General features: G+C 39.3%; 3 protein-coding genes across 9 annotated transcripts; 1 reads left to right on the top strand and 2 right to left on the bottom strand.

Moving 5' to 3' along the window:
• Positions 1-675: 675 nt before the first annotated feature.
• Positions 676-6,113, bottom strand: syt5b (synaptotagmin Vb). The gene is given in 10 exon segments (XM_071519458.1): positions 676-1,389; positions 1,492-1,625; positions 1,798-1,915; positions 2,197-2,364; positions 2,818-2,891; positions 2,894-2,984; positions 3,186-3,275; positions 3,411-3,586; positions 4,847-5,044; positions 6,038-6,113. Coding segments are annotated over 9 exon segments (1,254 nt in total). The 5' UTR covers positions 5,040-5,044; positions 6,038-6,113; the 3' UTR covers positions 676-1,179.
• Positions 6,114-7,670: 1,557 nt separating this feature from the next.
• LOC139644064 (ferritin, lower subunit) lies at positions 7,671-10,306 on the bottom strand. 2 transcript variants are annotated; one of them, XM_071519438.1, is made up of 5 exons: positions 10,174-10,306; positions 9,210-9,313; positions 8,859-9,005; positions 8,562-8,687; positions 7,671-8,247 (listed from the first exon to the last, which is right to left on the bottom strand). In XM_071519438.1, exons 2-5 carry the CDS (start codon positions 9,309-9,311, stop codon positions 8,098-8,100), a joined length of 525 nt encoding a protein of 174 aa, XP_071375539.1. In that variant the 5' UTR covers positions 9,312-9,313; positions 10,174-10,306; the 3' UTR covers positions 7,671-8,097. The 2 variants fall into 2 exon arrangements, with proteins under 2 accessions (XP_071375539.1, XP_071375540.1); XM_071519439.1 differs by lacking the exon at positions 10,174-10,306 and adding an exon at positions 9,553-9,721.
• A 2,831-nt stretch (positions 10,307-13,137) lies between these two features.
• LOC139644074 (receptor-type tyrosine-protein phosphatase H-like) lies at positions 13,138-26,758 on the top strand. 6 transcript variants are annotated; one of them, XM_071519453.1, is made up of 22 exons: positions 13,138-13,441; positions 14,846-14,918; positions 15,301-15,570; positions 16,071-16,328; positions 16,625-16,882; positions 17,179-17,436; positions 18,264-18,515; positions 18,798-19,061; positions 19,578-19,835; positions 20,032-20,262; positions 20,770-21,030; positions 21,357-21,450; positions 21,552-21,602; positions 21,752-21,833; positions 21,961-22,051; positions 22,291-22,367; positions 22,739-22,873; positions 23,519-23,641; positions 23,985-24,145; positions 25,502-25,637; positions 26,352-26,502; positions 26,698-26,758. In XM_071519453.1, the coding sequence occupies exons 1-21, from the start codon at positions 13,376-13,378 to the stop codon at positions 26,496-26,498; spliced, it is 3,546 nt and encodes a 1,181-aa protein (XP_071375554.1). In that variant the 5' UTR covers positions 13,138-13,375; the 3' UTR covers positions 26,499-26,502; positions 26,698-26,758. The 6 variants fall into 6 exon arrangements, with proteins under 6 accessions (XP_071375554.1, XP_071375553.1, XP_071375555.1 ...); XM_071519452.1 differs by lacking the exon at positions 26,698-26,758 and having other exon boundaries at positions 26,352-26,509; XM_071519454.1 differs by lacking the exons at positions 16,071-16,328; positions 26,698-26,758 and having other exon boundaries at positions 26,352-26,509.
• Positions 26,759-26,815: the final 57 nt, after the last annotated feature.

Genomic DNA, 26,815 nt, shown 5'->3' with positions numbered 1-26,815 from the left:
GGATATACAATGGATAAACTCACCTGGCTGTCCAGCACAAACTGTATTGTAAACTGTAAACTGTAACAACAGAGTAAGGTTAACTGGTTGTTGACAAACCAGAGGCAGTCTGAGCAGAAAGTTTGGGATGTGTTGCTAGGCAGCAGTTTCTCAATAAAGAGGGAGAGGCGCCCTCTATCGGGGCCTCTGACCATGTTCATGGTTCTAAACAGTACAGTGAAGGTATTTGAATATGAATTGATATAACAGTCGTTCCCATTCAAATCTAACTCTTGAATCGTCATTTGGCTGGTACACGTCTTATTACAATGGCTGTCATGTTTGCTAATGGAAATCTATGTTGATTTGGTGCGTGAGGCTCAGAAAGGTGATGTGTTACCATGGCAACAGATTCATTTGAACATTTCATTGGCAGTTATGATGAACATACTAACTTTCTGAGTCTTGTGTTCGTGTCCACACATGAAACAGTTAAGCTCGTACATCCATAAAGTTTATACATGACAGCATTATCAAAACTCTATGGAAGCCATGTTAGGTGTACCAAAGAGAGAGGGGCCTTTCTATCCACTCAATTCTGTGGTAATATGATGTTGCCTAAGATGCAGCATTCATAATAATGAAGAGAGGTGTACAAGAAAAAAAAGGCAAGTCAATATGGGTTTATTTGCCCCAGAACATAGCCAAGCGTTTTCAGGACATTGTCATAACACCATACCGTCTTGTTTTTACAGCACTACAAAACAAGCAAAAAAAGGCCTAGTTTACTAAACATGAGTGTAGCTATAGACTAAAACTATCCCGTCTTCAGAGTTAAAACCAACTTGTCAGCATAAGTCAAAGAATAACTGTGAATTCCTTCCTTTATTTAGCCTCATAACTAGGCCTATGTATGAGCATACACAAAAGATGCACATTTACGGATATGGTTTTCCAAATATATATTTAGACAAAGAGGTGGTAGACGTTTTGAAAACAACCAAATGTCAAAAACATATCAGCATATCACACACACACACACACACACACACACACACACATACACACGCACACACCTTATCAAATAATCTCCAAAGAACAAAAGGTATGGCAACAGAACATGCAAATTGACAAAACATCAGGATCAACATTGAAAAACATATCAACAAATGTATTTTCTGAACTGAGAAAGGAATCACTCTAACGAGGTTTCGCCTTAACAGCCGCATCGACTTCCTCTTCCGGCAGCAGAGTGTGCCACTGGGCCACTGGGCGTCTGGGATTGGCCAACATGTCCGACCAGTGGCGCAGGCCGACTCCTGTGGCTCCATAACCCATGAAGGTCTTTCCAATGGGATCGTTGCTCCCAAGCTTGTCATAGTCAAACACTGTGATGACGACCTGCACTTTCTGAAAAAAGAAGCAAGAAGAGTTATCAAATCAGCCCGCACATCCACACTGTTCGTGTCTGTTACATCTCAAACTGATCATTGACGTGAAGACACAGCCTACCTGTATCTGCTCAAAGGGGACGTCAAAGCTGAAACTCTCATTAAAGTAAGGATTGAGCGTGTTCTTCTTGACTGTTGTCTTCTTCTTCTTAAGCCGTTTCCCATTTTGCTGCAGAACAATCTTCACATATGGATCTTACAGAATAGGAAAAGAAGCTGATGAGGTTTTGTTTTTCTAGGGCTATTTCACATCTTCATGAGAAAGAAGGACTGAAGTTTGCTGAAGCTTGCCATTTTGATGAGGAACATAGCAAACATTTGATAGAGTAAGAATAACAGACATTGGCGGCTAGAGGTTGATTATTACCTGATAAGCCACCAACATCCATCTTTTTCAGGTTCTTTGCCTCCATGATGTTCACCGTCAGTTTCCCAGCAGTGGGTACATAGCGTAAAGAAATGCAAATATCACCCAGTTTTTCTTGCTGAAAGGAAAACATTTGGGGAACAATATTATGGCATGCCATCAAGGCAGAAATGAAAGAAAAAGATGTTCAAACAAAGGCAATTGAAGACTTTTTCTATAAATCTGCTGATTATGATTAATTTTCCTGGGAGCGGTGTGGCATATATTATTTAGAAGAGAGTTTATTAATACTTAAATCATTTCTATATTATAACATATTTTTATATGTGAAAATCCACCTTCCAGATTTCTATAAATTATAATATTAATAGGTTTGAATGAAAACATGGTATGTCATACCTCTTCTTTCTCACCGCTCTCCACGTCTCTCCATTGTTGCATTGGCTGGCCCATATCCACACTGTTCATGGGAATCTTAATTTCCCCAATCATATCATGCTTGGAGAAACGGTCAAAATCAAAGACTTGCAGCACCAAGGTCTTTCCACCCAACTCTGCATATGGGATCTTGAAAGAGAAGCAATTATCACAAAGTCACAAAGGAGACAGTAATTCAGTAATTAATAATCAACATTGGGATGTATAATCAGTGATACATTATGTCAAACTCAATCATTTTGTTTACATGTAACAATTTTTTACAAATCCAGAAAAATAACAAAGAACATGTAGTGACAGCAGACAAATAAAAATGCATCAACATACTACACTGTTTGTTTTTTTTGGGAGGGATACCTTGACAGACGCCATTCAAGGAATGAGAGACTAAAGACGAAGGGAAGCAGAGACATACGCCAAACTTCTGCCCCATGAACTCAGAGGGGCAAAAAGTGAAACCTCATCAACAACCTGGAACACCAACACAAGCTGGGACAGAGACATAAAGACAAGAGCAACAACAACAAACAAAAGACACACAACATAAAGTCAACAAAGGCACAAAGTCGAGACATGATGTACCTTGAAGATGAAAGTCTCGTTGAAAACGGGGCACAAATTCTTGCGCTGGACCTTGGTCTCATACTTCTTCTTTTGTCTGGTAATAGAAAGACTTTGACATAGGGGTCGGAGGTTCCCCCCATATCCATGGCAGCAAGATCCTGAGCCTGAAGGATGCCGACTATGAGCTTCAGAGACAAGAGAAGAAGAAGCGTCAGGACGACCAGAAGGCGGAGGGCTAAATACTCATGAAAACACTGTAAGATGAGTATTTGTTTAGTCTCCCTGCTCTATCCAGTGATTGCTCTGATAGTATACAGAAAATAATGAGACTGATAATGGACTAATGTTTTGTTTGTTGCACATAGCCGGTGACACACAGGACCTACCTGGGAATCTGTGAAGTTGTAGTCCAAGGAGAACTCCAGCTTACCCAACTTTTCCTGTTCTTTCTCCTCTTCCTCCCCTTCCTTCTTCACCTCCCCCCTCCTGCAAGATAAAGCATCAACACACTGGATAGTTCAAACGGAACTAATTCACAGAGGTAAGATTCTGTGATTATATTTAAAGCACCTGGGATAGTGGGAATAATCTTTTCTGTGTTCCCCCCATACCTTCTCTCCAGCCTCTCCTTCCCCTTCCTTTGCCTTTCTCCGGCGCCGACCCTTTGTCTCCCTCACTTTCTTGGGCTTTTTCTTTTTTGCAAAGCATTTTTTGAAAAGACAGAAGATGAAGCATCCCACCAAAACCAGGACCACTACAACAATGGCTCCCACTGCCCACATGGGGACTGCAAAAGAAAAAACAAAGGTGAATTCACATATCACTTTTTGCTGTATGTACGATGGGAGTATGCTTATTATGGCAGCAAGGATGGGAGGTGTGATCTGCTGATATCCTTTTTATTCTCAATACATATGGGACCATGTAAGAGTTTATCTACATGTGCAATTGTAAAGTGGAAGGTTTAAAAACCGGGGAAGCAGAATGATGTGGCAAGATATCCAGCAACCATCCTGAAATGCTTAACTCATTACCTGAACCCCCCCCCCCCCCATAAAAACAAACAAACAAAAATAATATACCTCTTTGATTTTTTCAATGAGTAAAATGGCAAAAATGGCATAATTCTCTACACTTTTTAAACTCTTCCTCCTCTATCAAAGACTTTGTACAAGCATGTTGCAGTACAACATGTAGTACATCGGGATTTTCAAGAGGATTTAAATCTTCCACAATAGCTTGAGATTACATAAAAGAAAAATCCACTCTGATAACTCGGTTTATTCCTATAATCTGAAACAGTTCAATCAATATCTGTGAACCTAAACAGCTTTTAGAAAGCTGTAAAACACTAAGGGCATAATCCATGACATCATTAAGAGGTAAAATTTGGTGTTGGTTAAAACAATGGATTGTGGACTTCTGGAATGTTTATTTGAGCCTTTTTTCCTTGATGAGTGTTATTTCCCTCTTTTTAACCTTTATTTATCCAGGAGAGGTTTGCTGAGCATGCATGCGTGTTTTCAGCAACACCCTGCTCCACAGTCATATAATTACACGCTCACAGGTGGGAGCGGCCCAGTCCTAACTACAGTCCTGAGCAGCTCCACTGGAGCAGTTCACAGTTAAGTGCCTTACTTAAGGCGCCGCAGCAGTAGTTGTTGGGGAGGGAAGAGCGATACTCGTTCACTTCCCCCACCTGGATTTCTCAGCCATGAAACTAGAAAATGGTTGACAGCTATGAACTAGAAAATGTTCCCATATCCTTGTAAAATCATTTTGTATACTGCCGACTGTGTCGCAAATAGTCTCCCATACACTCAGTGGAGCAGCTTCAGGAATTCATGACATCAAGAGTATCTTGGCTTTCTTGTTTATCGCTTTGGGAGAGACATGTCAACAAATCTAGGCTGAACTGTCCAATATGACAGCAGTAACGTGTGTTCTGTTGTGGATTTTCCCTTTGCTTATAGGTAAAACCAAAAATGCACAATAAAATTTAGGAAAATAAATAACCAGTTTCTTGCAAATGCCAGGAGGGACTCACGTGGCAGTCTACCAATCTCGTTCATGAACTTGTCCTTCATGTGGTTGTAGTCGTGGCTGGGGTGGTGCTCTGTGTGGGGGTGTTCGTGTTCGTGTTCGTGTTCGTGGTGAGCCGGCTCTGGTGCGGCCTCCGGCTCTGGTTCAGAAGGCTCCGCAGCCCGTCGGGCCCGGACCTCCGCTCTAGCCAACCTCATGTCAGCTGTAAAACGGCAGAATCAATGCAGTTATTCATATTGTGTTGTGTGTGTGTATTATATTCCCCTTCCCTGTTGTGGCGAGAGAACACAACTTTGCTGTGTAATCCATATGTTCATGCATCACACAGTTCCAGGGCTTCACACAGCACAGGACATCTCTAAGCCAGATGCTCAACATGGCTGACCCTAATCCCTCTGTTACTCTCATTCTCTCTGTCATCTCCCCCGTCCCACAACCCACGCTCTCACCCCCCCCTTACCCATTTCTCCCTTTTCCATTTCTCTCTCTCCGCCTATTTCTCCCTTCTCACTCCCTCTACACGTAACTGGATTAAACACTGGCGCTACAATATTAATCCAAAATCCCAGATCCTCAAAGCTTGAATAAATAGGGGATGGTCTGCTCCCTCTCTTTTCCCCATCCCACGGCCTGTTCCAGTCTCTCCCACCTAACTGTCTCTGAAAGGTTTCAGGAATGATGGCTACGTATATATCCAAGAAGGAAGTCTAGTGGAATACAGCCCACACTGAGGGGAAATCCCAGTCTTGGTGTTCACAACTTCCATGAGCCTCTTCCCACCAAACTTAACTGTCAAAAAACTACAAACTACATTTTTAGAATATAGTGCACATGAACCTTCAGCACATTTCACGTCGCAAAGAATTTGATGAGAGTTAAAAGATGTTTTTCTAGCTGCACCCATTTTGAACACAAACTGAGTGAGATGTTGAATGAAATGCAAATATTATCAAATGATCACTTGGAGTCCATTCACAATAAATAAATGTTCTGATAAATAAAAGTTCTGATCTGTAACTCATTTCCATCAGTCTCAGCTTTTTGTTAGGGGTGGTGCTGGTAAAACGTTGTTCATATCAAATGTGCCAGTTAAGAAGTTAACCTACTGTATAACTTGTTAAGAAGATCAAAACAAAATACAACATAACTTGATCACAATAAAAATGTTTAATATATAATGCAATATGCAGCTTACCTGGTAGTATATTCCTTTACTTTTATATCAAAATATATTTAATGCTGTTTCCCCTCACACACCCATTGTCCCCCTCGTTCCTCTGTATACCAATGGCTCTGACTGCCAGGCTTCCTCCAACCCATTCCATCTAAGCTAAAGCGCTGGCAAATCACTAAAGCAGTGCTGTGTTTAATCCCCCCCTACCCCTCCTCCCTATATTAGTATGCTGACAACACATCTGTTGCTTTATGTCTGATTGAAGATGCATAAAGAGCAACAGCCTCCTTTTCTTTCATTACTTTTCCACTGAAACAATCTCACACGTATTGAACAGTTTAAGGCGTTCCTTGTTGAGAGTGAAGAGTGACTGCCTATTCATTACATTGATGAGACATCATTGCAGTCGTGGTCGAGTTTATCCATTAGAGTGGAGATTGTAGTGCATCCGGTCCTTTCTCACTAATCCCCTTGGCATAGCTGTCCTGGCGGTCAATCATCAATCTACGGACTACTTTCATGAAAGTGGATATTCCATGCTCCCCGTCCCTTGGCTTACCATTTTACTGTACGAAACACATACCCACATTTAGAACGCAGTGAGTGGTAATCCTCAGGCATGCTGCCATGTTTGCTCTGCTACATCTGGACATCTTGGTGGCTCCAGTCCAACAAGCAACAGCCTTCTCTATTAGATAACTTTATAAGGTGCACTGGAAAAAAAAACAGTCCTCTGCTGGACTTCCTTGGAAAACTTTTTGCTCCAAAACACATTAATTGTAGGATATGAAAACATTTACATTTAGTATTTCATATCTGTTAACAAAAGCCCATCTAGGGACAAACATTGCAAATGAGTTTATGCTATATGTGACAGACTATTTTTTAAAATGTTCTGTCTATGTAGCTATCCCTATGCAAATACACATTGAATGAATAAGTGTGGAAATACTTACAAGTTCAAAGATATGACATTGAGTGTTAAACTTGATATGGATATATTAATTTCCAGACTTTCCACTACTCTTAAACTCACATCCATGGCTTTAGTAATGTGCCAGTTAATAGAGCCCATGTTACAGGTGCTTTTCAATTATGCCCTAATGATGTTTGTTTGTTCTAGCATGTTCTTGATTATGTCAGGGGAATATTTCTTGACCTAAGAGATTTGCCAACTATTGATCCCATCTTTTTATTTTACAACTGTAGTATTCGTAGGATCTTGTTTATCTGGGATGTCTTGTCTTGGTAGCAGTGTATCACTAGAGGGCAGCTTAAACACACACAGAGCAAAACAGGACGTTTGCCTGGTTGTGATGCACTCTGTTGACATGGGTATTCAGCTGAATCTCATCTTTGTTATAACCTGTAATTTACTGAAAAGCAGCACTGACATTTTTTTAACCACAGACTGTCTGGCAGACTAATGTTAAACATTAAGCTCCCACCCAACAGTGAGTAAGCATCTCAGTCCCAAAGTCCCACTGTTATCTGTGATGCTCTATAGGTGCAGACATGACATTATAAACAGCACAGGGTGTGTGCTTAGACTGCATGACATATGGACGACTGTTATCTGTCTGAACAATTAGACACGAACTGTAGCAGAGCTGGGAGCTGCTGTAAAAAATAAGTTGATACAAAAGGGAAGGTGTCTGTATAATTTTAATTGAATCAATGTGTATTTTTCCATTAATTTCAAAACCTTAAATTCTTCAAAACATTTTGTTCAAACCAAAATAGTATGCACTTTTACAAAATAGTTATGAGGGTAGAAATTTCACGTTGGAATGCATGACACTTGTGGAGCATATGTAACTGTAACATGTGATTTCTTTCAAACAGCTAAAGAATCATGGTACTTTTTTAGCAACGGAGTAGTGAGGTCAGTAATTGAGGTATTTTCTGTCATTCTCCTTTGCACTTCTGTATGAATGTGCTGTAGGTACAAGAATGAGCTTTGGGGTGTAAAAATGATGTATAGTCATTGTAACGGAAAAGGGCACACAGTGTGAGAGGGAGTGATGCCCTGTATGACTCCTTCACTCTTTTAAAATATGGAGCTTGTGTCACTGTGGACCTTAAAGAGTGTGCTTATCAAAAAGGTATTCTCCCATAGAGCCGTGTGTCTCAGAGGAGGTGAGACGGGTCAGACTGCCGTTGTAGTCGCCCAGCTTCTTGATGGTGTCATGGCTGTCAGTGAGGAAGTGCTGCTCAAGGAAGTCGCACAGCTAAAAAGGAAGTAAGACGGGGATACATAAGTGTTAAAAATAGGACACACGGTTGACATGATAAAGCAGAAGCTCAGGAGGCATGTGTAGGGGCTGAACACAAAGATAAGCACATGGCTCATATCTTTCTGACTGTTGTATTGTTGCTCAATATAGTTTGAACTCACAAAAATAATTTATGTTTAATGTGTAACCAGTGTAACAATATCTTCCTCAGGGACAACCATGAGCCTTTAAAGCAGGCAGAATGAAAATAAAACACTTGGCATCTTGTAAACCAGGTACAACCAGATCTAATATTATGTCAAACTTACGTGAGGGTCACTGTTAATACCAGCTCTGCGGTGCACATCAATGATACACGTGTTGAGGGACTTCTGATAGTCCAGAGAAAAGGACATTGCATCAAGGCCACCTCTCCAATCCTCTCTACTTGGTTTCTAGAATAAAAAGTTAAAAAACTAGATAAAGAAATGTACTGATAAATGAATAACAATCAAACAGTACTTGGCTGGGAAGAAATAATCTTGGGAAGAAAACACGAGGAAATTAAATCATGCTGATTGACAGCCAGAACAATGTTGACTTGAAAACAAAAATTGTGGACTCACCGCAATGGTCTGAAGCAAAATCTGGCCCCCTCTCATGTTCTGATATTCCAGCAGCTTCTCTGCCTGGTCCCTCTCCTTCACTGAACGCTCCAGGAAAAAAGTGGAGAAATTTGGCAAGGCGACGTCATCCCTGTCAAAATACATCCCCTGGAAGACAAAATACCAAGAAAATATAGTGCAGACACAAGTGATAAGAAGGGTCGAGGCGATCCCCAACAACAATGAAATGAAATAATTACTGTAAACATTTTGGTATCAGTGCAATGACAGGAATCAAATACATTGCATTGCATAACATATATATATCATTAGGTACTCAACTGCTGTGTATTATAGTTAGAGAAATCATACCAGAGCAAGATAGGTGTAGGATGCTGTCAGCTTCACGTTGGTAAGTTTGTTGATGTCTGCCTCGCTCTCCGCGTGGAGGTTGTGTTTCACCAGGGACTGCATTTCTAAGTGACACAAAATTTAAACAAAAAAAAGTTATTAGGATGAACACTAGCAAAATATGGTAGTGTTAGGCTAGACGACTGCCAGTCAAGCGATAATCCCAGAGAGGTAAGTTTCATGTACCCCACATTAAATGTATGTTACCCGAAGCTATCCTAGAGCAAACGTTAAAGTTGCTGTTAAGTCCTACGATAACAGGTAACGTTAACAGTCCTGAAGAAACAGAAATCCCCTTTCTCACCTGAACCCGGACAATATTTCTTTTGTCAGCAAGCTAGATAACGATAACGTTTAAAACGCCTTCTGGGGAAAGTTGACAGAAGCTCTGCACTTTTCTCGCTAGCCAGCTTTAAGTATCCGATGTTAAAGGCTTCTATAAAACATCAACCAGACAGAAGTCATGTGTCATGGTGTGAAGTGGGTGCAGGTGGGTTGTGTCAGTCAGATCGCAGCTGTTTCTCTTACGTTAGCAAATTGAACATAACGTTAGTGTTACCTTAACGTTAGCCTGATATGTAACTAGCTAGCTTGGTTAGGTTATGTAACGTAACGTTACGTTAGTCCATCTAGGATAAAAGCGACGTTACCCAAACAAAGCTGAATTATCTGTCGTCGTTGTTCGGTGAAACAACCGAACACAATAACTATCTACTATCAACTATCTTGGTTTCAAGCAAGCTAACACAGCTTGTTAGCTAACGTTGCTTAGCTAATTTTTAAAGTGCACTCGGACTGTAACTAGTTAGCTAGCTAGCTAGGTTATCTACGTAAACAACACCAGACACACTGTTACACCGTCTGAATCGGAGTCTTGCTACAGTTTATTTTTTTGTATTTATCAGGCCTTGTCTTTGTCACTCACCCGCTCTGGGAAAGTAACTAGTCCACCTTGAAAATACTGTATCTGGCTACACTCTCTTCTCGTTTGTACTACGATCTTTGTTTACTCCATGAACCAGCTGTCCTTGCAGCTAGCCAGTTGATCTAACGTTAGTTTATCTAGTCGTGATTATGTAGCTGAGGTAATACACAGAGATCTACCGCCACCTCTTGTGTTGGGGACGCATAGCATGTTTCAGACAATTTCCCATCTCAACCTAAACCAAATCAAAAAGGAAAATAAATGATGATTCAGAGTTTTAATAAGGCTGTATAAAAGTGACCATATACTGCACCATAGTCGTTTCCCTAGTGCATTACAGTATTTCTGAATGGGAAACTGAGAGTTAAACCCTTGCTTACACAAGAACAAAAAACCCTCATATATTATGAAAATACACCCATGCTTACATCTTGTTTGTATTTGCACAGTGTACCAAATTATTACATGTCACTGATATTTATAGCAGTTGGGAAATCCTCCTACCTAGAATCTGTGACCCAGCAAGTAATGTTTAGTATGACTGACTGTCCTATAATAACTAAATCATGATGATAACTTTATCTGTACAGCGCTTTTCTAAAACAAAGTTTACAAAGTGTTTCATAATCAAGACAAATGAAAGACACAGCAGGAAAAGGACAGTGGCAAAAATATAGAAATAGCCATAATGGTGGGTGTGGGATAAGGACCCTGGTTAGGGTTATTGGTAGTGAAGGGGGTAAAGTAATATAAACAAACCAAAATAGTGGAACCATCTACTTACAGTAGACAGGAGAACACAATCTACATAAAATGACCGTTGAGCAATACAATTTCCTGTTGTATCCAGGCCTTTGTTTCTGCAGGAACAAATGAATTGTTTTCATACTATTGTGCAATATGGAGGGTAGCAGGGCCAGACCCATAAATCACCTTGACATTTGAAAAGAATTGGCATAGATGCTGCTGATGATATACTGACTCAAATAGCTGGATCCACTCAAGTATTTTCTGAGTTTTTCTGAATTAATTAATTAAGAATTAATGTCTGAAATTTGTATGGTCAAAGACAGTCCAATCAGTCCAATTTGTGAACATGATAACTCTTCCCCAAAGCCCCAGTCCAGAGATGTAGGACTTACACTTGTGATATCAGGTATAATGTCAAATAAATTCTTAAATTGAGTGGTATTCTCTCCTCTAACTGTGTGTTCAGCTATGCCATAATCAGGATTGAGAGAGTTCATTTATTACCTTTTCTGTCTTTGTACAATCATTAGGCTTTGTCTTCATTTTATTTACAATGTTTTGCTTATAGAGTTTTTAGTATATGCAGTATTTTTCCCTTGATTATGCTATTTGTTGTTGTCTTTCTACTGTTTAAAAACTGTACTGTTTTCCTTGTATTACTCCTGCAACTATAGAGGGGCAGCAGTAGCCTAGAGGTTAGCTTGTGACTGGTTGATCATCTATTTAAATCTGTGGACCATCTGTGGGGTATGCAAAGTCTGGGTGGGGGAAGTGAATGGGACATATCATATCCTCCCTCAACAACCTTTTATTTATATGCTTTACGTTTTATTGTACTGGGCAACTTCCAGGTGTATGTGTGCAACCCTCCCTCCCCCTGCAGCCAGGCTACTCCTTCAGTCCATTGCTGTAAATAAGAATGAATTCTATGTCAATTTACTGTACCTGGTTAAAATAAGATTTCTAAAAAATTGCTGTAGTGGATAATATAGCTTCCATGATGAGGCCAGGAATTTTGTATCCCATGTGGATTTGCTTTCATGTACCAAGACACATGCTTATTTAAATACTGTATATAAAAAAAAAATTACTAGGTTGTTAGATTGTTAGGTTTAGGAAGTCCAGGGCTGAATGGAGATATTAAAATACTGGGCATGGAGCGTCTTGGTAGCTCAACCATAGAGCGCATACCATTAAGGATAAGTCCTAATCGCAGCAGCATTGTTTCGAATCCGGCCTGTGCCCTTTGCCACATGTCATCTCCTCTCTCTTTCCTGTCTCTCTCTACTGTGACTGTGATGAAGCAGAAATGGCAAAAAAAAAAAAAATACTGGGGATACTAATCACAACAGGGCACAACATGTTTTTAGTCTCAGGCCATTTCCATACAGGTGCAGTGTTTAGGTGACAGGTGTGCGTGTATGTCAAGTGAAATTTGAATAAATAAGCTTGTATTTGATGAATGTCTAAGATAGTACCTCAATGCATCTATTCTGTTAAAAAAGTGGGAGCCCACTGGTTAAAATTATATTGCATAGCAACTAATTTTTATGAAACTTAACTTCCTCCTCCTGTTTCCCTAATGGTAAAAGTTGTCTGACACACCAGCATTTTCATTGCCCTCCACTTCATAATATGAGGCAGTGCATGTAAATAATTGAATGACTTTCAGCGTGTTGAAGCTGTGTTGGAGAGGTTCTCTGTTTCCAGTTCCTTATAGTGTTATAGCTGTAAACCACAACAGTGCTATGAATAACACTTCTCTTGAGATAATGTGAAGAAACCGAAACCAAGTCTACCGTTCTCTGAAACCAGCAACACTGAACAGACTAGACAGTGATTTTGACAAATGATTAAAATTAATTAATTTACATTTTGTTAATTTAAATTTTTCCTGTGCAATATTTAAAACCTTTGTCAGGGTCCATTGCAGATAGAAAAATCTTCACTTTTTTATACATCACAAAGACACACAGGCATTCACAAGTTCATGCACTGATACTGACAAACACACAGCAGACATTCAGCAATTACAACTAATAAACATATAAACCAAACAAAAATGTGCTTGATTGACGCACCTTTCACAAGTGACAACATTATGACCGTTAATAAGGAAGTAACAGGCGGGGCAAAGGTCCCTGTGGCCTTACCAGGCCAAAAAAGAGAAGTAGCAGTATACCAAGTCACTGAGGACTATGAGAGGGGATCAGAGGTGACCAGGAGGAGGATATGGTTGAGAATTAAAAGTCAACATAGGTGGTATTAAGTAAATATTGGATTTCTTCACCCCAGCCACGAAGAAATTCTTTCTCAACCTTTGGTGCTGTTTTTTTTTGTCAACACACTGTTGGTAGTACTGACAGTAAAAACCTAAGAGTTGGTCTTTGCGCAGCAAACGAAGGGAAATCAACAAGTTCATAATATGTCTGTAGCTTAATAGAGCTGAACAATGATGAAATATTTCAAAATCGACTCAGTCCACTTGCTGCTGTGTCTCTTCCTGACTTCACTTTGGGTAAGTTTTTGTCTTCTCACTTTGATTGCGATCAGAATTCACAGCTTTTGTTTGTCAGTGGAACATTGTCTGTGACAAAAGAAACCAAAACAAAGTCATAATGAAAATAACATGCATGGTAGAATTTAATTGTTGAAACCTATAAGCTGTATACACAAAATTCAGTCTTGATTGTGTGTTGTCTTTTGAGAAGTCTTCTGAACAGCATCTCTGTCAGTAGTCTGAGATATCTGTATGTAAAGAAAACAAAACAACCAAATTCTATTCAGTGTACAACACAGGGCTGATGGACTTTTTCACACTCTGAAATATGAATGCACACTTTTTGTCCATGTGGTTTCCAGTAATCTATTCTTGCTAACTTCCTTAGAGAAACAGAAGCATGACTGAGGAAACAACTTACTGAGAAAGATAAAGGAAAATGTGTCTCCAACATGTGCTATATTTGTATCAATATATTCTAGATAATATTGAATGATGTAGCCGTATATACCGTTTTGTATTATATTTATTACTAGATATGGAATGTTAATTTCAATATTACAATGGCGGAATAAATGTAGCCCATGAGAGATATTTTAGGTTATTTAATGTGCTATTTCAGCTCAACAAGTGTGGAATGTGTACTTTATGTATTGTGTAATGTGCATTTTATGAATGTATTTTACTACTTTTTTTGCTATAAATTTGGCAAAAAGGCAAGTACATCTGAATAGTCCATGTATTGTCATGGTGTAAAAACACATTTAGTCTTTTTGTCAACCCATCTATCAGCCAAAAAATACATTTTCAGTACATTTCCTCCCTATTTCCTCCCTCTGACACAATAATAATAGAAAAAGGATCTAACAAAAGACAGAGCTACACCAAGTCGTGGGCCATAATTTACATATTGTAATGAGGACTCTTGAGGTTTCCTGTAAGCTGCATATTACCATCATAGCTACATTTGTTTTTCTGAGCTAGATTGTGATAAAGATTTTAGCCCTCGCTCAGGAAAACTGTTGACTAAAAAGTAGACTACCACTCCACTTATTTAAAAAGATAGAAAAATTAATTTTGAACAATTTGCTTTTCAAAAGTGTGGTAATTTTGGACCTCTATGCTTAACTCATTCTCTGCTGTTTGCATTATGGGATATAAAACTATTCTGACATTATCAAAATAATGATGATAATAATAAAGATGGGGAGGTATAAGTTCGGATAAGTCACATGACTTGGAGAAGAAAAAAAGCAGAAATGACATTGCGGTGGGATATTTAGAGATTGCATTAGATTTCCTTCAATTCTGTAGGTTCCATAGATAGATGAATAAGAAAATTTTAAATTAATGAAAGCTTTATTTTTTGAGATTACATCATTCTTTTCTGTACCCTAACAAAGCTATAATTCTGTTTTTTAGTGTCCCATTGAACCCACCAGCACATCAGTACCAACAGCCACAACAGCAGCAGCAACAACAACAACATCAACACGTAAGTATGAGTCGCTGACCTTTATATTTGGGTGGTGGTGATGATGTGTCTGTATTTCCTTTTTTGTGTAGGACAGACTTTGTGGAAATTACATAATGACAATTTAGTGTGATATTTTAGTCTCACACTCATCCTCACTTTACGCTCTACTGTACAGTACAGTACTGACAGAGATATGCAGTTTATAGTTTCTCAGTAAGCAGATGGCTGTTGTTCACTTGATATCATTGACTGTTCAAAATTAGATGTTGGAAGGGAATGAAACTCTTGATTTGTAAGTCACATCATTTTTTTTTTTTAACAAATTATGCCACAGCTTGTTCTCCGCTACTAACAGCTGTGTGTGCTCTAATGAAAACTGTCGACTCTTTTTCTCTCTCAGCTCCTGAAAATGTACAGAAAGTGACGGTGTTAGGACAAAATGAGACTAGTATAACTCTGCAATGGGAAAAGGTGGCGAACATCGTAACATACAGGCTACATTATAATGACAATGACAACATCATCATGAAGGACGTCACTGCACCTGATGAAGGGGCATCAGTTGAATATGTGGTCTCATCTCTTACTGCTGCAACTGAATATAATTTCACCCTCTTCACTGTGTTTGAGGGAATCAACAGCACTGGACACCAATTTGCAGCTTTCACTGGTAGGTGGCTATTAAATAGACACATTGAACCAAGTATTTTTCATGTGATATGCAAATGACTGACAAATTGCTGTATTTATCTGCACCTGTCGCAGCTGTTACAATTGGCCCTATTCCTCAGCTAAGTAAAATGCAACTTTCATTAGTCAGTAGAGCCATGATGATATCATGGGTTTATGAGGCAAGGCAAAGCAAAACAAACTTAATTTAAATGGCACAGTTCATACACAAGGCAAATTCAATGTGCTTCACATAAAACACAAAAATACATAATTTGCCTAGTAAATAAATAAAAAAAGATAAAAATAGGGAAGTAAGGATAATAAAAAAAAATAATAAAATAACACCTTTGACACATAAAACCATACAACTCACTGCTGGGCCTAAATATAATTTCACTCTCTTCACCGTGTTTTTGAAAAAATTCTGCCACAACTTGTTCTCCATAACGACAGCTGTGTCTGCTCTAATGAAGACTGTCAACTCTTTTTCTCTCTCAGCTCCTGAAAATGTTAAGAATTTGATGGCGTTAAGACAAAGTGAGACCAGTATAACTCTCCGATGGGATAAAGTGGCAAACATCCCAACATACACGCTACAGTATAATGGCAATGAAATTAACATCACTGTACCTGCTGGGGTGGCGTCAGGGGAATATGTGGTCTCTCCTCTTACTGCTCAGACTGAATATGATTTCACTCTCCTCACCGTGTTTGGAAATGTCCCAAGCAGTGGAGAAAGAATCACTGCAGTCACTGGTAAGAAATTTGGGTTGTTTTCATCTCATGTAGTTATGGTGAACTAGAAAGCAACTGATTCCCAACAACAAGAGCATGGACAGAAGTCTGTATTGATATGCAATTTATCGTTTCTCAGTGGGCAGATGCTGGAAGGGAATGAAACTCTTGCTTTGTGAAGAATAGCACACAAATTGCTAAAGATTCTGGAGGGAAATCCTGTGTTGTTTTTTATTTTAACAATTTCTGCCACAACTTGTTCCCCACTATAACTGTGTGTCCTCTAATGAAGACTGTCAACTCTTTTTCTCTCTCAGCTCCTGAAAATGTTAAGAATTTGATGGCGTCAGAACAAAATGAGACCAGTATAACTCTCCGATGGGATAAAGTGGCGGACATCCTAACATACACGCTACAGTATAATGGCAAAGACATTGACATCACTGTACCTGCTGGGGTGGCATCAGGGGAATATGTGGTCTCTCCTCTTACTGCTCAGACTGAATATGATTTCACTCTCCTCACTGTGTTTGGAAATGTCCCAAGCAGTGGAGAAAGAATCACTGCAGTCACTGGTAAGAAATTTGGGTTGTTTTCATCTCATGTAGTTATGGTGAACTAGAAAGCAACTGATTCCCAACAACAAGAGCATGGACAGAAGTCTGTATTGATATGCAATTTATAGTTTCTCAGTGGGCAGATGCTGGAAGGGAATGAAACTCTTGCTTTGTGAAGAATAGCACACAAATTGCTAAAGATTCTGGAGGGAAATCCTGTGTTGTTTTTTATTTTAACAATTTCTGCCACAACTTGTTCCCCACTATAACTGTGTGTCCTCTAATGAAGACTGTCAACTCTTTTTCTCTCTCAGCTCCTGAAAATGTTAAGAATTTGATGGCGTCAGAACAAAATGAGACCAGTATAACTCTCCGATGGGATAAAGTGGCAAACATCCCAACATACACGCTACAGTATAATGGCAATGAAATTAACATCACTGTACCTGCTGGGGTGGCATCAGGGGAATATGTGGTCTCTCCTCTTACTGCTCAGACTGAATATGATTTCACTCTCCTCACCGTGTTTGGAATTGTCCCAAGCAGTGGAGAAAGAATCACTGCAGTCACTGGTAAGAAATTTGGGTTGTTTTCATCTCATGTAGTTATGGTGAACCAGAAAGCAACTGATTCCCAACAACAAGAGCATGGACAGAAGTCTGTATTGATATGCAATTTATAGTTTCTCAGTGGGCAGATGCTGGAAGGGAATGAAACTCTTGCTTTGTGAAGAATAGCACACAAATTGCTAAAGATTCTGGAGGGAAATCCTGTGTTGTTTTTTATTTTAACAATTTCTGCCACAATTTGTTCCCCACTATAACTGTGTGTCCTCTAATGAAGACTGTCAACTCTTTTTCTCTCTCAGCTCCTGAAAATGTTAAGAATTTGATGGCGTCAGAACAAAATGAGACCAGTATAACTCTCCGATGGGATAAAGTGGCAAACATCCCAACATACACGCTACAGTATAATGGCAATGAAATTAACATCACTGTACCTGCTGGGGTGGCATCAGGGGAATATGTGGTCTCTCCTCTTTCTGCTCAGACTAAATATGATTTCATTCTCCTCACTGTGTTTGGAAATGCCAAGAGCAGTGGAGCAAGAATCGCTGCAGTCACTGGTAAGAAATTTGGGTTGTTTTCATCTCATGTAGTTATGGTGAACTAGAAAGCAACTGATTCCCAACAACAAGAGCATGGACAGAAGTCTGTATTGATATGCAATTTATCGTTTCTCAGTGAGCAGATGCTGGAAGGGAATCGAACTGTAAAGAATAGCACTAAAATGACTAAAAATTCTGTAGGGAAAACCTGTCTTTTTTTTGTTTTTTTGTTGTTCCCCAGTATAACTGTGTGTCCTCTAATGAAGACTGTCAACTCTTCTTCTCTCTCAGCTCCTGAAAATGTACAGAAAGTGACAGTGCTACAACAAACTGTGACTAGTATAACTCTGCAATGGGATACGGTGGCAAACATCTCCAAATACAGGCTGCAGTATAATGACAATGACACTATCATCACTGCATCTAATGCATCAGTTCAACATACGGTGTCATCTCTTACTGCTCAGACTAAATATGATTTCACTCTCTACACCGTGTTTGAAAGTGCCAAAAGCAGCGGAGCAAGAATCACTGCAGTCACTAGTAAGATATTTGGGTGTTTTTCATCTCATGTAGTCGTGGTGAACTAGAAGGCAGCTGATTCTCAACAAGAGATGGACAGAAGTCTGTATCGATACACAATTTATAGTTTCTCAGTAAGCAGATGGATGTTGTTGACTTGATATTATTGACTGTTAAAATAAGGTGTTGGAAGAGAATTAAACTTTGTAAAGAATAGCACAAAAATCCTCTTGTTTCTTCTGTCAACTTGTTCTCCACAACAACAACTGTGTGTGCTCTAATGATGCTCTTCTTCTCTCTCAGCTCCTGAAAATGTACAGAAAGTGACGGTGTTAGGACGAAATGAGACTAGTATAAGTCTGCAATGGGACAAGGTGGCGAACATCTCAACATACACGCTACAGTATAATGACAATGACAACATCATGAACATCAATGCATCTGATGGAGCGGCATCAGTTGAACATGTGGTCTCTTCTCTCACTGCTGGGACTGAATATAATTTTGTCGTCGTTGTTGTATTTGAAAATGTCAGTAGCAGTGGATTAAGCCTTACTGCAGTCACTGGTAAGATATTTGGGTTGATTTCATTTTATGTAGTTATGGAACTGCAGTGGCTAGAAAAGTATTACCTCCCTTGATTTTTTCATATTTTCCTGTGCTACAAAATAAATTCAAAATTTCAAAAGATTTATTTGAGATTTTTGATCTAAAATCTACGCAAAGTACTCTTTTCTATCAAAGTCGAGTGGGAATTAAAAAAAAAAATTTGAAAGCGTAAAATTCCAAATTACAGAAAAATCTAGTGTGTAAAGGATTGGTTAAATTGCAAAAACATTTAATAACAAATTAATCATACTTCATCTTTAAATTAGAATGAATTTTTTAAAATCCATGTTTTCAAAATTGCTCTAATTTTACCTTTCTTGCAAGGAAATCTCATAGTCATATGCCAAATGTGGTTGCCAAGTCATGGCACACATTCACATTGATACTCTAATATGTGTTACAGTGAAAATCTGTGAAAACTTCCTTGAATTTGGTAGTGAGTGAAGCCTTTTCTTCTTTTCATCTTTTCATCAGTTCCCTTGAAAGTGGCTTCTGTCCGTGTGATTGAACGCTCTGTGACCAGTGCAATACTGAAGTGGGACAAGATGCATGTCTACACCTACTTGCTTGAAATTAATGGGGATGATGTACCCATTGACCCAAGGTCTTCATCCTCGGATGTTGTGACATTCCGAGTCTCATCTCTCAGTGCTGGAACAAAGTATCCATTCAACCTGTCCACTGTGTTCTTTGAAGTCAAAAGCACTGCCTACACAGGCTTCATAATAACAGGTAAACTGGTCTGCTGTCTTGGACAAATCTCAAAAACTGTTGTCAAAGGATTTCTTTTTTCCTTTTCCTGATAAGAAAGTCTTATGTGTTCAGTAAGCTTTGCTCCAGTTGTTCATTTCAGTCGTTTTTATAGAAACATTTGCTAATATCGACAAGTGAAGACTAATATATGCAATTGTTTTTCCATTCCTTTCAGCCATAGACTGTGCCGCCTCACCCTGGCATGTTACCAACTCATCAATCCAAGGGAGGATCGAGGGTTTGTTCTCTAATGCAACAGCCACTAATGGATCCGGACTTCATCTCAGTCCTGTAGGTGCTGATGTGTCGTTTACTGACCTGTATCCCGGCTCTACGTATGAGGTGTCTCTTTTCTACGACACCCCTTCAGAGCGCCTTCTACAGTGTAATCACATGCTGCCAATCAGTGAGTCCAAATCTGACGTACCACATTAACCAAGCATCTGTCCATATTTCCCACAAAAGTAATCAAATACTAGGACAGTGTTTCGCAATGTTTGTGTTAGATTTTAAAGATGTTCTTATGGCATTTTAACTAAACCACTGCCTGACGTTATATGATGAGTAGATTTACAAAGTACTTTCATCCAGAATTTAGAGAGAGACAGACATATCTCTGTTGTCTTAGACATCAGAAAACCAGAGGTTACATTCTGGTTACACATTAAAAAATTTGGAATTTTCAACACATCTGTGTGTTTAGTTTGGAACATCGCACATTTGTGTTGCTTTCCAACACACCACATATTAATAACAGCATATGTTGTGTATGTTGTATGTGTGTCAATATATGTTGTACTGAAAAGTACACAAATCTGTGTTGCCCTAAACTAAACACATAAACACACAAATATACTGTTATTTACAGATAATAGTGTATTGTAAAAACTGTTTCCCTGCTTGTTTTAATCAGTTCCTCCAGATATAAACGCTCACTGTGACTACTGGGCTGCTGGCTACTCTATTTTAATCCGCTGGGATGTGCCGGAGGGTGTGTGGACTGGTGTGGAGGTGAACGTGACAGGGGATACTTACAATGTGAGCAGAAATGGGAAACTGGAAACCCAAATATCTGGATTTCAACCTGCAAAGGTGTACAAAGTGTCTCTGGCTACACTCTCTGGGCCCTTGAGGAGTAAATCCCTCGTTTTTGACTGTCGCACTGATCCAAGGGGTGAGTGACAGTAGATTTATTGCTCAAGAAATAGAATTCCAATAGTTTCTTTCCTGTCGTATATTTTGAAAAAGAGATTCCCACTTTATCCTCATTGTTCTGAAGTTTGCCATTAGCTGTATGGCCACTGATTAACTTTGTTGAGTGTCCTGAGTACTATATCATGTTTATTTCAGGGTTATTTTTAACCCTGTCCTCTGCAACCAAAATTTATCCCGGTGGGACAATGAAGATAATGTGACTGTGATGTGAATGTGAATAGGGCCACGCTGTGTTGAGTATCAGCAATGCTACAGAGCACTTAAGCCTAGTTTTATTTCCTATAGGGGTCATCGCAGGGGCTGTACTTGGTGTGCTGCTTTTTTGCATCTTAGTTTGTCTGGCTGTCTTCATTTGGCGTCGGAACCGAGATTTTCTCAGGTTGGTGCTGCCTCAGTAACAATACTAAATGTAGATCATCTCCCTGAAATGTATCGAGTCTATCAGTTAATCAATTATTCCTCTCTGCTTCCCTCCCACAGCCAAAACAAAAATTTGCACGGTGGCACCAAACCATCTAGAAGCAAATCTATGTATGCATTTCATCTATTCTACACATTGTTAACGTCACTCTCCAACACTCACAATGTGTTCATAAACATAAAAAGTAAAAAAAAAAAGGCTGGTACAACTCAGGTATACAAAGTGACATAGATTTTAATTATTTATTGTGTTGTTTCAGACCTATTTCTGTAGAGAAGTTTCCAGACCACTTCCGCCAAATGAGTGCGGATCAGAACAGAGGTTTCAGCGAGGAATATGAGGTAGCCAAAAGTGTATTTCTCAGACTTTTGTATATGATTGTTAGACTATGTGTTATAGTTGTGGCATTTGTTTTCTATTGACCTATTTCTTCATCACATGCTATGTCATCTGACATATTTTATGCAGAGCTTCATGGCTGTTGGCACGGAGCAGACACGCAAGACAGCTGAAATCCCAGACAACAAAGCTAAGAATCGTTTCACCAACGTCCTGCCATGTAAGTCTGTCCTCCGACTGCTCGTCCCTTCATTCTACCAGCAGCTATAGAGAGCTGTAAGTCTTCCTTATTTGAAGTGACTAGTATTTTTTATCAAGCCTAGATCTAGTGCCTCATTTTAGTTGTGGTTTTGAGTAAGAGCTATTTGATAGCTATCTCAGCCTACTTTTATACTGCCTACTCATATAATGTTGCTTTTGTTGCGGTGGATCAAACCAAACTTGGTTTTCTTGTTCCAGATGACTGGTCTCGGGTGAAGCTAACTTCAGTAAACCACAGTGAGAACTCTGACTACATTAATGCCAATTACATGCCAGTAGGTACTTCTTGATATTTGCCACAAACATTTCATAAACCTCTTTCTGTAACTACACCTCTATACAGTAAGCAGCTTAGAGCAGACATTGACTCCCATTGTCTTCACCACAATATTAGTTTAATAAAAGAGGACACGTGTGATAAGCTTGAACCATTTGTACTCTGGACTGAAGTGCATTTGCCAGTAAATTGTTGTAAATAGCTCTGTACACACATATTCCCGTAAAGTCCAACAATGTTACGCAATACAATGCTTTATGACCCTCTGAGATTTTATGACTACAAATGCGGTTGTATTTCCTATTGAACTATCTAGGCCAAATAAAGTGTAGGAGTGTGCACACTGATAACTTTGACACTCATTCTCAGGGCTACAACAGCAACAGACAGTACATTGCTGCCCAGGGTCCTCTGCCCTCTACTGTCAACGACTTCTGGAGGATGATCTGGGAGCAAAGAGTAAAGGGCGTAGTCATGGTAACCAACTGCACTGAGGGTGGACGGGTGAGTCTACAGGAATGTTTAAGTTGTATTGTCACATTTTTAGGGAATTAGCTACAACCTTAAAACCTTAGTGATCCATTGTAAATCATTTGCTCTTATATGGCCGATGGGTTATAAACGGATTACGAGAAATCAATGTAAATGTCCTGTTGTGCACGCAGTACATTTTCCAGTGTTATTAAATATTGATTTTTCAGGGACAGTTATTTTTAGTTGACAGGTGTTGATTGAAGATTTGTGTGTCCACTTATAGAGCTGATATGGCTCTGGGGCGGCTGTTCAAAACTATCAAAAGTCTTAAATTAACTCTGATGCATGTGGATTTACATAGAGTTGCTTTTTACACTCTCAGAGTTTGATTTTGATTTTGATGTGTAGAATAGATAATGTGGTGCAAGGACAATACCGGAATAATTTTACTTTTGGCTCATCAGCAACATTCTATGCTTCCCATCTGTCTCACACATCCAGTCTCTCATATCCTATTCCTTACAGCATCACAACTTACAGAACCAAAAGCAAAATTATGCCAAAACTTAATGTCTACAAGTTACAATGTATTGTTTTTCCAAATTGTGAAACCTTTATATAGCCCTAACAGAGAAAACCATGACCTTCTCTTTTAAATGTCTCCTTTTCCTGTAGGCCAAGTGTGAACAATACTGGCCTCTAGACTGCACTCCTTGCCTTTTCGGAGAACTGTTGGTCACCGTCCAATCTGAGCAGAGGGAGCCCGACTGGACGTTGAGGGAATTTGGGGTGAAAAATGTACGAAACATCAGTAAAATCTAAATCTAGACGCTGACGTCATCAAATTAGTTTGGTATTACTGTAACCTCCCAAGCAAATCAAAGTGAATGAAAGTGGTGATCGAGTCTGTGTCAAACACTGCATTACAAATCGCTGTTTATAGAAAAACACTGGATGACTTTTGCTTTTACATGTCATTAAGGAGATTTGTGTGTGAATTTTAGTACCTTTGCCTTAAAAGCAGCTAATGTTTGTTGTCTTTATAGGTGTTGTATATGATGATGATGACTATTATTATCATCATGTACTGACATTATATTAGCCTAGGACAGGCACTCATTTGAATTCCTCTCCTTCACAGAAGCAAACCTCCGAGGAGCGCACAGTGAAGCACTTCCACTTCACCGCCTGGCCTGACCATGGAGTCCCAGAAGGCACGGAGGCCCTGATCTGGTTCAGAGGACTGGTTAGACAACACATAGAGAATGAAGGGGATGGCGCACCCACTGTGGTCCACTGCAGGTACAGTACAAGACTGGTTCCCACTCTGGGCTCCTGGGGGAGAAACCTGCAAAATTTGCTGGCTGCTTTTATGCAAAACACCATACAGTCCCATGAGAGCATACATTTTTTTTTAGCATGGGTGGCCCCAGATGGAAGTAAAGTCCTAACTCTGGCTGTCTTGGTGCCATGCTCTACATTAAGTAAAGGAATCATATTAGACAGAGACCAAAAAAAGAGTAGCTCATTGCATCGTATCTATACTGAACAAAAATATAAACGCAACACCTTTGTTTTTGCTCCCATTTTTCATGAGTTGAAATAAAAGATCTAAGACTTTTTCTATGCACACAAAAGGCTTATTTCTCTCAAAGTTTGTTCACAAATTTGTTTAAATCCATGTTAGTGAGCACTTCTCCTTTGCCAAGATAATCCATCCACCTGAGAGGTGTGGCATATCAAGATGCTGATTAAACAGCATGATTATTGCACAGGTGTGCCTTGGGCTGGTCACAATAAAAGGCCACTCTAAAATGTGCAGTTTTATCACACAACACAATGCCACAGTTGTCGCAAGTTTTGAGGAGTGTGCATTTGGCATGCTGACTGCAGGAATGTCCACCAGAGCTGTTGCCTGTGAATTGAATGTTCATTTCACTACCATAAGCCGTCTCCAGTGTTGTTTCCGAGAATTTGGCAGTACATCCAACCGGCCTCACAACCGCAGACCACGTGTAACCACACCAGCCCAGGACCTCCACATCCGGCTTCTTCACCTGCGAGATCATCTGAGACCAGCCACCCGAACATTGTGTTGTGTGATAAAACTGCACATTTTAGAGTGACCTTTTATTGTGACCAGCCCAAGGCACACCTGTGCAATAATCATGCTGTTTACTCAGCATCTTGATATGCCACACCTGTCAGGTGGATGGATTATCTTGGCAAAGGAGAAGTGCTCACTAACACGGATTTAAACAAATCTGTGAACAACATTTGAGAGAAATAAGCCTTTTGTGTGCATAGAAAGTCTTAGATCTTTTATTTCAACTCATGAAAAATGGGAGCAAAAACAAAAGGGTTGCGTTTATATTTTTGTTCAGTATAACTTTAAAAATACATTAAATACTGATCTTAATAACTTTTACTTTTTTTTAATATAAGTGGTGTGTTACAAGGTTGTCAGAAAAAAAGGTTGCTCACTGTCATTAGAAAACCCTACTTTTGCAACTGTGGGTCAACCTAGAGCCTCATCTCACCCCTACATGAAAATGAGAATGAGAAAATTTACTCTTAAAACTCCAAGACTCCCTAAAGCTGATTATGTTACCTGGCACTAACTGCTTACCTTTGCTTTGTTGCCTTTCTGTCTGTCAGCGCTGGTGTGGGGAGGACAGGCACCATCATCGCCCTGGATGTGCTGCTCCAGCAGCTTGAAGCAGAAAGGGCAGTGGGCATCGCTGCCTTTGTGCAGAAGATTAGACAGAGTCGACCACTCATGGTGCAGACAGAGGTAAACATTTGACCATAAAGCGGCTTCAGGCTGAGCCACCGCCGCTTTATGCGTTGATTTATTTCTCTAAAGAAATATATACGCGTATGCGACAGCTACACAAGATTTCCATGTAATAAATTGTGAAGCTGTGAATGGTTTGTTTGCATTGGTATTGGTAACAACTGAGCCAAGTGGACATGTATGTTTCATGTTCACATTATTTCCGTCTAGTCCTAGCCCTTAAAATTTTTTAAATGCATGCACATCCACATAGCTCCTACCTGACCTCTACAAATTTTTTTTTTTACTTTTTAACTCATAATACAATTTGGTTCAATATTTAAAAAAAACAAAAAAAAACACAACTTCTAAAAACATTTTAAAGTTGTGATGGTCATTTGAAAGTTAAGTCCTTGTAGCAAGAGCTCGGTTATTTTGACAGCGAAAAAAATGTCTTAAATATATGCCAATGTTAACCAGAATACCGCAGCATGTAAACACCTATCCTGTTTACTATTTGCTGTCTGCGTATGCTCCATTTCCATGGTGACATTTTGCTCAGGATTGATGCAGGAAACATGTCATCCTGAATAACAGCGAGGATAAGTGTCAATCAGAATACTGTGTGCATGTAAACGCACTCAACTCATAAGTTATGCTTGTCAAAAGGTACAAGTCATAAGTTAGGAGTAAAGTTATGCTCGTCAGTAACTCTGGTGTCTTCCTTTTCAGTCCCAGTACGTCTTCTTGCACCAATGCATCATGAACTCTCTGCAGCTGAATCAGAAGCCTGAAGAGAACATATATGAGAATTCAGACATGATCTATGCCAATGCAACTGCACTGAGAGAGTTTCATTCAAACAATACAAATCCCTGAAGAGGTAAACAACGGTTTGTCGACTCTGCGTTCAGATTTGTACGCTGTTGAGAAAATACTAATTCTAGATTCTGTATGATAAATTTCATTATACATTTTACGTTATGTTAAGATATATTGTATGTATATGCTCAGGACTTTCACTGCACTTTAGATTTCATTTTGACTGTTTTGTTTTTTTCCCCTCTCCTGTCATAAGATGCTTAACATTAGAATGCCTTCATTGTGATGACGATGACACTCCAAATGACCAAAGAATGTTTCTCAAATTACATTTATTTAAAATAAAATTTGTACAACAAAAAAAGTTTGTTTTT

The sequence above is a fragment of the Centroberyx affinis genome, unplaced genomic scaffold (genome assembly GCF_046629955.1).
Source record: "Centroberyx affinis isolate AG114_WGS23_722 - 3 ecotype Tasmania unplaced genomic scaffold, CSIRO-AGI_Caff_v1 ptg000697l_1, whole genome shotgun sequence".
Lineage (NCBI taxonomy): Eukaryota > Metazoa > Chordata > Actinopteri > Beryciformes > Berycidae > Centroberyx > Centroberyx affinis.
Note: the sequence above shows the minus strand (reverse complement) of the source record. Positions and strands in the feature narration are given on the sequence as shown.

Coding starts and splice junctions, on each gene's coding strand:
- LOC139644064 (XM_071519438.1), bottom strand. CDS start 9,311: ATGCAGTCCCTGGTGAAACACAACCTCCACGCGGAGAGCGAGGCAGAC. Junction 8,688..8,858: donor TTTTGCTTCAGACCATTGCG/GTGAGTCCACAA, acceptor TTTTTATTCTAG/AAACCAAGTAGAGAGGATTG. Junction 8,248..8,561: donor GTATTAACAGTGACCCTCAC/GTAAGTTTGACA, acceptor CTTCCTTTTTAG/CTGTGCGACTTCCTTGAGCA.
- LOC139644074 (XM_071519453.1), top strand. CDS start 13,376: ATGATGAAATATTTCAAAATCGACTCAGTCCACTTGCTGCTGTGTCTC. Junction 13,442..14,845: donor TCTTCCTGACTTCACTTTGG/GTAAGTTTTTGT, acceptor TCTGTTTTTTAG/TGTCCCATTGAACCCACCAG. Junction 21,834..21,960: donor GTTTCAGCGAGGAATATGAG/GTAGCCAAAAGT, acceptor TATTTTATGCAG/AGCTTCATGGCTGTTGGCAC.